Source organism: Diadema setosum, chromosome 21, assembly GCF_964275005.1.
Source record: "Diadema setosum chromosome 21, eeDiaSeto1, whole genome shotgun sequence".
Taxonomy (NCBI): domain Eukaryota; kingdom Metazoa; phylum Echinodermata; class Echinoidea; order Diadematoida; family Diadematidae; genus Diadema; species Diadema setosum.
Window position 1 is genome coordinate 30,168,830 of NC_092705.1, and position 10,729 is coordinate 30,179,558.

The 10,729-nt window shown below is 42.3% G+C and overlaps 1 protein-coding gene across 1 annotated transcript; it reads right to left on the minus strand.

The window, feature by feature from the left end:
- Nucleotides 1–783: 783 nt before the first annotated feature.
- Nucleotides 784–1,737, minus strand: LOC140244471 (uncharacterized). Its single transcript, XM_072324106.1, has one exon. The coding sequence runs from the start codon at nt 1,735–1,737 to the stop codon at nt 784–786; it is 954 nt and encodes a 317-aa protein (XP_072180207.1).
- Between the last annotated feature and the right edge of the window lie 8,992 nt (nt 1,738–10,729).

Consider the following 10,729-nt stretch of genomic DNA (forward strand, 5'->3'; position numbering starts at 1 on the left):
GACTTGTAATATCTAGAATATACAAAATCAACCTTTCAATAAACAAATTGTTTTTATCATACTTCCCTTTTCTTTATTTCTGTCATAAATAATTTGATATCATTAATTGTCTTGAGACTTATAGGGAGATTATCATAGAGCTTATAAGCTGAGTATAATGCTATGCTTATGAAAACGTTCCCGAGTATTGTTTCTCTCTTAAAGTATGATTGTGGTATAAACAGGTACGTAATACGCTTGCTTTGTACTATACGTTACCTTATAAGAGACAGCAACTTGCGAACATGAAAGTGCCTTTATTGATTTCTATGTTTTACTTTTCTTTATAATTCTTGTCACTTTTTTTCTACTTGAAGAAAAAGAATAAAGACGGATCACTAAACCAACTAAAAACAGCTCAAAACTTCTCTCCATGTACTCTACTAGTACATACAATGCAATTGGACAAGTTTATACTCAAAATCCTCCACAATGAAATGGAATACAAAATTTCCAGCACTGATTTTTCTACGATGATACCCACCTAAAGTTCAAGTAGAATAATATACAAGATACCTGGATTACAGGTTTTCATTTTTGGAACACTGAATAAAATAGTTTGAAATTATGACAGATTTTCTACTATAAATGATAACAGTAATTTTGTTTTTTACATGACTTACCCTCTGTCATCATAATTCCGATTTCCCATTCTTCCCCAAAAATGTAAAAATGTGGCTTTCAAAATAGTATTTCAATGGGGGAAACAATCGAAACAAAATCTCAAAATTTCATTGAAAAGCTTTAAGCGGGCGGAAGTCCCTTACTAAAATCTAATTTGACAAACTCATCGTCCATCGCTGCATGTATTGTACTTTCATCAAACTGTGGAAAGTGGCGTTTGAACACGTCTATGATCTCATCACGTGACCTGAGGTAGGTTTTCTTTATGCACCCATTCTCTTGCTCTTCCAAGAGCGTGGTGTTGTTGATTGAAAGAAATCGACCTTTGGGAAAGGCTTTACACAACAACTTTGAAAGTAATGGCAAGTCATCATTAACCTGAGTGTACAGCCTCGTCATGACATTGTCAAAGTGTGACACGGCAACAGGAGTGTTGAAGCGAATGGATGCATAGGTGTACCACTCATCTTTGAGGGACGCCTTATGGAAATTGGCTCCTGCTGGGTCGCTTTCCACGTTGTGCAGGCGAACAATGACGTCTCCTTGGCGTACAAACTTGTAGATCAAGAAGGACTCGTGGTACTCGGGGGATTCCTTCTCAAAATCCAGCGGGATCGGCTGGAATGTTGGCCAGCCCCCTGTGCCCATATCCGCAAGGTGCTTACTACCTTCCCCAGATAGATTGTAGACCATGATTACCGCGTGGGTGCTTTTTATACTAACTGTGTTTGCTGGTACCAGGGATACCTGATAACCAAGCGCTTTCATAACCATATAACAACCCACGTTGTTGTGGTAGCAGCGACCTCCAAGCTTCGCCAGTATGTCATTCTTGACCTCAAGCAGAGTAGGACGATGCCTGTCCTTCTTTGGAGTAGCAATACTATGTACCGTCTGGAACGGCATGTTTGCTTGCCAGGAAAACAAGATTTCATTTAAGAAGGCGACTGGATCAGAGGCCATCTTTTCCTTAGGTGGCGTCACTCCCAGTACTTCGTGAACGAATGTAAATGCTTCCTCTGACGTCATCACCTCATCTGATGTCAGTTCAACTGTGGTCTTAGCATCCTCCATTGTGGCGTTTGTTTACCTCTGTCGGCCTATTAAAACGAAAACAAAACATTATTCAATTCAACTTCAAGTTATTAGATTTGAACAGGTAACAGATGAGGGGGACATCCAAGATATCATATCATTTTTATTGTTTCGAGTAGAAGTAATACGTCTATACAGCGTGTTCCAGAAAAAAACGAAACCGAGTTTCATTGTAATTCTTGGCGATCATAATCATATATTTCTTTATGAGATGTGCATGAATGGAAAGATATACAACTCTTCTTTCATTTGATGCACAACTCATGGTTTATAATTCATGCACGACTGAGTTAGAACAATAGACAGTAATGCTACTCAATTTTCATTCGCACGAGCAAATGGCAACTTTGAATGAGTTTTTCAGGCTTTTTCGGCGATCTTTTGCAAAAATAAAATCATAACCTTAATACCCATTCTTTTTCTTTTCATCTGACATCTCATGCATAAAAAATAATGTACGCCTGCTCGAGAAAACTTAATTTGAAAATATGCTTCCATTTTACCCAGAAAGGAGCCAGTTAATTCTCCCAACGCCTGCCCGACTTGGCAGATAACAATGGCCTTCATGCTTCATTGAATTTACACAAACATAAGGGGAGGTGTGAAGGGAATGTTACGGACGATTCGTAATAGAGTCTTAAATTAGCATATGACCGTGAGCTTGCATGACCGTGAGCTTGCCTCCCCATGCAGCAAACTACATAGCAAAGGGTGTTCATCAACGGAATGTTGAAAGGGGGGGGGGGGAGGGGGGAGTAACCGACCGAAAAAGCCTTCCGAGCCCCCCCCCCCCCCAAAAAAAAAAAAAAAGAAGAAGAGAAAAGAAAAGAAGACGCCTTAAAGCCCTGCATTTGTACCTTTGATATGTTGATATTTGCGCCTGTTCAGTGATAAAAAAAAAAGGTGATGTACCCCTCTTTATGCTTCGCCTCCCCCTTCAATAACTTCAAAACCCAATCGGTAAAAGGATTAACCACTCGTGAGGGAAATGTAGAGAGGAATGAAAACAGTGAGATAAGTTTTAGGTATACAAAATCATCAAAATGCATACAGTACCATTGTTGTAACGTTGATTTCCAATAGCCATTGGACTGCATGCAGCCTGAATATACACACGAAATTAGTCTTCAATTATTGGTTAAGTCTCATAGCTTATTCTAAATAAATGGCAACAAAGGGCTTTCCGTCTCAAACAGCATTCTCTGTAAATCCTCCCCCCCCCCCGCCCCGAACAACATTCACTGTAGCACTCATGGGCGTAAATCCCGGGGGGATGGGGGGGGGGGATATATCCCCCCTGAAATGGAGGAGGAGGGGGGGGGGATGGCCTGTACAATCATCCCCCCCCCCTGAATTTTGAAAAAAACATGGAAGAAGCAGAAATGTGATTGTATCAATTTTGGCATATTGCATGACGTTTGTACGCCGGCCTTCAGACAGGTAACAGAGCTGAATAGTATTCTATCTTGTAGGAAAATGTAAACATAATTTTCTCAAGCGTTCGCTCGCTTCGCTCGCTCGCGAAGAAATTAACATCGACATACGTAAGGTATGGCTCAGACGTTGACAACGTCAAATAGTATAGGCCAATATGTAAACATGCTATGACGCGAGTAACTGGGGACCATCTGCAAGATATATACGAAAACAAACAAACAAACAATAACAAAAACTATATCGCCATAATTGAACCCCCTCCATTTCCTGAATCATTCCTGAGAAACGACAGAGACTGGTGACTCAGTCAGGATACATCTATGAGCATACCCAGGGAAGATCAGGGGCGTCGAATCTATCTCGGGGGGGGGGGGGGGGAGGGGCAAAGGGGCATTTGTCCCGCCCCTACCGAAGTGTTTAGGCAGATAAATCATTTATCCCCCAAGCAATTCCCGAGATGAGGACAAATCTCGAACTTTCTTAATGGAAAATTGTCCAAATATCGCCAGAACTATGCACCAGATCGTTGTATTGCAATCATAAACATGCAAAAGCTCCGCTATACAGGATCTTTTTCGATAGACTTTGTACACTTTTGAGATTGACGTATATTTCCCTAATTTATCAAAGAGTGTGCAGCAGATCTTTCACTTAACAAAAGCACCCTCATATTATGCAGAGGCGTCGATGGGGGGGGGGGGATGGTTCCCCCATAAAAGTGGGACAAACAAAAGCGAAAAATATAGCTACAAAGGGCAGTGTTTGGAGTGTAAAATGTCAAAATTTTAAAGCTCGCTCGCTCCGCTCGCTCGCATTTAATCGCTATGCCATTCTCCTGATGCTGCTGCCAGTGAATGGCAGCAGTTGCGCCCGGTGCGCCCCGGCCCCTTAATTTCCAAAGCGAAAAATATAGCTACAAACGGCAGTTTTTGGACTGTAAAATGTCAAAATTTTGAAGCTCGCTCGCTTCGCTCGCTCGCATTTAATCATTATGCCATTCTCCTGATGTTGCAGCTAGTAATTACCAGCAGTTTCGCCCGATGCGCCCCCTTAATTTCCAAAGCGAAAAATATAGCTACAAACGGCAGTTTTGGGACTGTAATGTCAAAATTTTGAAGCTCGCTCGCTTCGCTCGCTCGCATTTAATCATTATGCCATTCTCCTGATGTTGCTGCTAGTAATTGCCAGTAGTTTTCGCCCGGTGCGCCTCCTTAATTTCCAAAGCGAAAAAATACAGCCACAAACGACAGTTTGGGGGACTGTAAAATGTCAAAATTTTGAAGCTCGCTCGCTTCGCTCGCTCGCATTTAATCATTATGCCATTCTCCTGATGTTGCAGCTAGTAATTGCCAGCAGTTTTCGCCCGATGCGCCCCCCTTAATTTCCAAAGCGAAAAAATACAGCCATAAAGGACAGTTTTGGGGACTGTAAAATATCACAATTTTCAAGCTCACTCGCTTCGCTCGCTCGCATTTAATCGTTATGTCATGCTCCTGATGTTACTGCCAGTATTGCCGACAGTTGCGCCCGGTGTGCCCCCCCCCCCCTGGATTTCCAAAGCGAAAAAAATACAACAAACGACAGCTTGGGACTGTAAAATGTCAAAATTTTCACACTCGCTCGCTTTCATTTAATCGTTATGCCATTCTCCTGATGTTGCATGCTGCCAGTAATTGCCAGCAGTTGTGCCCGGTGCGCCCCCCCCCCTTAATTTCCAAAGCGAAAAATATAGCTACAAACGACAGTTTTGGGACTGTAAAAAGTCAAAATGTTTCAAGCTCACTCGCTTCGCTCACTCGTATTCAATCATTACGCCATTCCCCTGATGTTGCTGCCAGTAACTGCCAGTAGTTGCGCCCGGTGCGCCCCCCTTAATTTCCAAAGCGAAAAAAATACAGCCAAAAGCGGCAGTTTGGGGACTGTAAAATGTCAAAATTTTCAAGCTCGCTCGCTTCACTCGCTCGCATTTAACTGTTATGCCATTCTCCTGATGTTGCTGCCAGTAAATGGCAGCAGTTGCACCCGATGCGCCCCCCTTAATTTCCAAAGCAAAAAAATACAGCGACAAACGGCAGTTTTTTGACTGTAAAATGTCAAAATTTTCAAGCTCACTCGCTTCGCTCGCTCGCATTTAATCGCTATACCATTCTCCTGATGTTGCTGCCAGTGATTGACAACAGTTGCGCCCGGTGCGGCCCCCCTTGATTTGCAAAGCGAAGAAGTATAGCTACAAACGGCAGTTTTTAGCATGTAAAAGCATTATGTCAAAATTTTCAAGCTCGCTCGCTCCGCTCGCTCGCATTTAATCGCTACGTCATTCTCCTGATGTTGCTGCCAGTGATTGACAGCAGTTGCGCACGATGTGACCCCCCTTAATTTCCAAATTAAGGTTATGAATTAATAAAATGTCAAAATTTTCAATGTAAAAAGATTTCACCGTGGGAGGGAGAAACCCCCCTACCATACCCTCCCCCCCCCCCCCCCGTCGCTTGCTTCGCTCCCTCACGATCTCATAACCGCTCCCCCAATCCTGTCTACGCCGGTGATAGGCCCCACTATTTAGTAGGCCTTCGCAGTGATGTCGCACAGGCGGAGCAAGAGCTGAAATACCATAATTCATTGTGAATATTTCATTTTCTATTGGTTTTTTAAAGAAAAAACAAACAAAATTTCACCAAAAGTGTGCACCAGATCGCTGAATTTCAGGTCGGAAAATACAAAATCTTCCTCGTGTGGGAGACGGACACCACCGTGGGAGGGAGAAACCCCCCTACCATACCCTCCCCCCCCCCCCCCCGTCGCTTTCGCTTTGGAAATTGAATTTACACAAACATAAGGGGAGGTGTGAAGGGAATGTTACGGACGATTCGTAATAGAGTCTTAAATTAGCATATGACCGTGAGCTTGCATGACCGTGAGCTTGCCTCCCCATGCAGCAAACTACATAGCAAAGGGTGTTCATCAACGGAATGTTGAAAGGGGGGGGGAGGGGGGAGTAACCGACCGAAAAAGCCTTCCGAGCCCCCCCCCCCCCAAAAAAAAAAAAAAAAAGAAGAAGAGAAAAGAAAAGAAGACGCCTTAAAGCCCTGCATTTGTACCTTTGATAATCGATATTTGCGCCTGTTCAGTGATAAAAAAAAGGTGATGTACCCCTCTTTATGCTTCGCCTCCCCCTTCAATAACTTCAAAACCCAATCGGTAAAAGGATTAACCACTCGTGAGGGAAATGTAGAGAGGAATGAAAACAGTGAGATAAGTTTTAGGTATACAAAATCATCAAAATGCGTACAGTACCATTGTTGTAACGTTGATTTCCAATAGCCATTGGACTGCATGCAGCCTGAATATACACACGAAATTAGTCTTCAATTATTGGTTAAGTCTCATAGCTTATTCTAAATAAATGGCAACAAAGGGCTTTCCGTCTCAAACAGCATTCTCTGTAAATCCTCCCCCCCCCCCGCCCCGAACAACATTCACTGTAGCACTCATGGGCGTAAATCCCGGGGGGATGGGGGGATATATCCCCCTTGAAATGGAGGAGGGGGGGGGGATGGCCTGTACAATCATCCCCCCCCCCCTGAATTTTGAAAAAAAATGGAAGAAGCAGAAATGTGATTGTATCAATTTTGGCATATTGCATGACGTTTGTACGCCGGCCTTCAGACAGGTAACAGAGCTGAACAGTATTCTATCTTGTAGGAAAATGTATACATAATTTTCTCAAGCGTTCGCTCGCTTCGCTCGCTCGCGAAGAAATTAACATCGACATACACTGTAAGGTATGGCTCAGACGTTGACAACGTCAAATAGTATAGGCCAATATGTAAACATGCTATGACGCGAGTAACTGGGGACCATCTGCAAGATATGTACGAAAACAAACAAACAAACAATAACAAAAACTATATCGCCATAATTGAACCCCCTCCATTTCCTGAATCATTCCTGAGAAACGACAGAGACTGGTGACTCAGTCAGGATACATCTATGAGCATACCCAGGGAAGATCAGGGGCGTCGAATCTATCTCGGGGGGGGGGGGGGGGGGGAGGGGAGGGGCAAAGGGGCATTTGTCCCGCCCCTACCGAATGTTTAGGCAGATAAATCATTTATCCCCCAAGCAATTCCCGAGATGAGGACAAATCTCGAACTTTCTTAATGGAAAATTGTCCAAATATCGCCAGAACTATGCACCAGATCGTTGTATTGCAATCATAAACATGCAAAAGCTCCGCTATACAGGATCCCTTTCGATAGGCTTTGTACACTTTTGAGATTGACGTATATTTCCCTAATTTATCAAAGAGTGTGCAGCAGATCTTTCACTTAACAAAAGCACCCTCATATTATGCAGAGGCGTCGATGGGGGGGGGGGGGGGATGGTTCCCCCATAAAAGTGGGACAAACAAAAGCGAAAAATATAGCTACAAAGGGCAGTGTTTGGAGTGTAAAATGTCAAAATTTTAAAGCTCGCTCGCTCCGCTCGCTCGCATTTAATCGCTATGCCATTCTCCTGATGCTGCTGCCAGTGAATGGCAGCAGTTGCGCCCGGTGCGCCCCGGCCCCTTAATTTCCAAAGCGAAAAATCTGCCCCCCCCCAAGGAAAAACGCAGTATCTAACATTTTTGGCGATTTTCACTTTTTTGCATAAATATAGTCAGTGGGCAACCCTTCTTCATATGACATATTCAGATTTTTGAAAAAATGTTTGGAAAGCTACTTTTCCTTAACTGCCAAACGCAGTATCTACACTGAACTTGCACTTTCCCCAAGGAAAAACGCAGTATCTACATGATGAATATTTCCCCAAGGAAAAACGCAGTATCTACAAAGCTAGTCTTAATTACCAGACACTGTTATTTATATATGTGAATACTTTGCCGGTTGTTCTGTAATTTGAACGTAAATTACTTTCTTTAGATATACTTGCTCAATAATAAAACATAATGTTCAAAATATCTAACCGAAACAATACTGATTAGTAAATATTTTGATGAGATCGTGATCCTAATATAAAACACAGTGTGAGATTAAGACTAACCGAGTGCACATTAAACAATACAGCACAACACTGACAGCTTGCATACTACAGTATTAGCTGCACTGGGGCAGCAGTCAGCACAGGGCCCGGCCGGCTAGTCAGCACACAGTGTGAGTGTGTACTTGTCTTGGATTAAAACAAAATGTTGTCGCGGGGAAAATTACTCGTGAGCATAGCAAACTAGCCCTCAAGAAAAATTTATCTGCAGATAATGAGTAAGTAATTCAAAACTATTTCAATATTGAAAGAATAAAGCTGATCGTTTGTCACACGAAGCGAGGTAAACACAAATGCATGTTTGTCACACGAAGCGAGGTAACGTTAGAGTTCTAAACACAAACGCATGTTTACCTCGCTTCGTGTGATTAATGATCAGCTTTTCTTTCACTTCTACCTCGATGATGAACATCTGCCGTACTATTTCAATATTAACTTGTTGTGAAGTAGGCCTAAATTTGATAGGCCTAGACCCTTGTCAAAATTCCTAAGGCTCCAAATCTGAAAGTTTTGTCGAAAGGAAATAGACCTAGCCCTAGATCTATTTGTGTTGTATCGGATAAACGTCGCGTTATACTAACATGTTATTGTTAGACCCTATAGACTCTATTTAGATCTAAGTCCAAGTCTAAGACTTGTCTACACAGTAACGTTTGAGTCTTCTGTCTCTTTTCTAACGTTAGACCTAACGTTAATCAGAACTTTCAGGGTCCGTATTCCGAAAGTCTAAGAAAGATGTAGTGTAGGACTAGAATAGGCCTACTTTAGGGCAGGCCTGTTTATAAAACTAAGAAAGAAGTCTAAGACTAAAACTTAACCACTCAGAATCCTATTCCTATTCTCTAACACCGCTAGTGAAGTGTCAATGTTCAATTATCTACTCCATACCATACTGTCTTATAATTACATAGACAGCGATCTAGTTGAAAATAGATTAGGCCTAGGCCTATGTGAAAAATAGGTAGGGGCCTACCAACGGTAAATGGACAAAATAGAGACAGTTAAGAATAAGTTGTATTTTAATTCTTATCGGATCTAGACAGTGTCTAGACCCTAGTGAGACTGGGTTGCGTAAAATGCATGCATGATTCCATGCTGCATTCTAAAGTTACAACTTGTCTGTCTTAGCGTTACAAGTAAAAAAGTTACATTGCAAATTTACATGACATAACAAACTTAGGTTCAATCCAGAAGGAATAGGCCTAGAGAGCGGATGTCACTTCGATCTAGACCGGTTCTAGATTTATTTTTTTCTAATTAAAGAGTCCTGTCTCGTGTAGGGCTTAGACTAAACCTTCTGCAGTTCTAACGTTAGGCTATTTTTTTTCTGTGAGTATCGTGCATAGCCTGAGGCTGTAGACTCGTGTAGCCTGCTACGTAGCCAGCCTAGAATAAACGATATAAAAACTAGAGCTAGTCTAGATCGATCTAGGTCCAGACATCCGATTTAGATTTATTTTGGTCTAGACAGAATCTGGCCTAGACAGTACAGTTTTGATCTAGATCTAGTATTCTAGATGCTAGTTAGCGGCTAGGCCATGCAGCATCACATTACAGCCCTAGTCATTCCGCTGTAGATACTGCGTTTTTCCTTGGGGAAATTCGTTCCATTGTAGATACTGCGTTTTTCCTTGGGGAAATTCGTTCCATTGTAGATACTGCGTTTTTCCTTGGGGAAATCAGTCAATTGCATGGGGTTTCCCCAAAGTATCTACATTTTCATTAATAACTTAAAAACGAAACAAAAACACAAAATGATATTTTCCAGGAAAATTGGTAGCTAGATAGACTAAAATTCCACAACGAAGGAATTTTTCAAAAGAGTATATTTTCCAGGGGCTTTGGCAAAAACATAAAATGGTGAATATCTCGGTTGTTGAGAAATGGAGCTGGATGTAGATACTGCGTTTTTCCTTGGGGGGGCAGAAATATAGCTACAAACGGCAGTTTTTGGACTGTAAAATGTCAAAATTTTGAAGCTCGCTCGCTTCGCTCGCTCGCATTTAATCATTATGCCATTCTCCTGATGTTGCAGCTAGTAATTACCAGCAGTTTCGCCCGATGCGCCCCCTTAATTTCCAAAGCGAAAAATATAGCTACAAACGGCAGTTTTGGGACTGTAATGTCAAAATTTTGAAGCTCGCTCGCTTCGCTCGCTCGCATTTAATCATTATGCCATTCTCCTGATGTTGCTGCTAGTAATTGCCAGTAGTTTTCGCCCGGTGCGCCTCCTTAATTTCCAAAGCGAAAAAATACAGCCACAAACGACAGTTTGGGGGACTGTAAAATGTCAAAATTTTGAAGCTCGCTCGGTTCGCTCGCTCGCATTTAATCATCATGCCATTCTCCTGATGTTGCAGCTAGTAATTGCCAGCAGTTTTCGCCCGATGCGCCCCCCTTAATTTCCAAAGCGAAAAAATACAGCCATAAAGGACAGTTTTGGGGACTGTAAAATATCACAATTTTCAAGCTCACTCGCTTCGCTCGCTCGCAT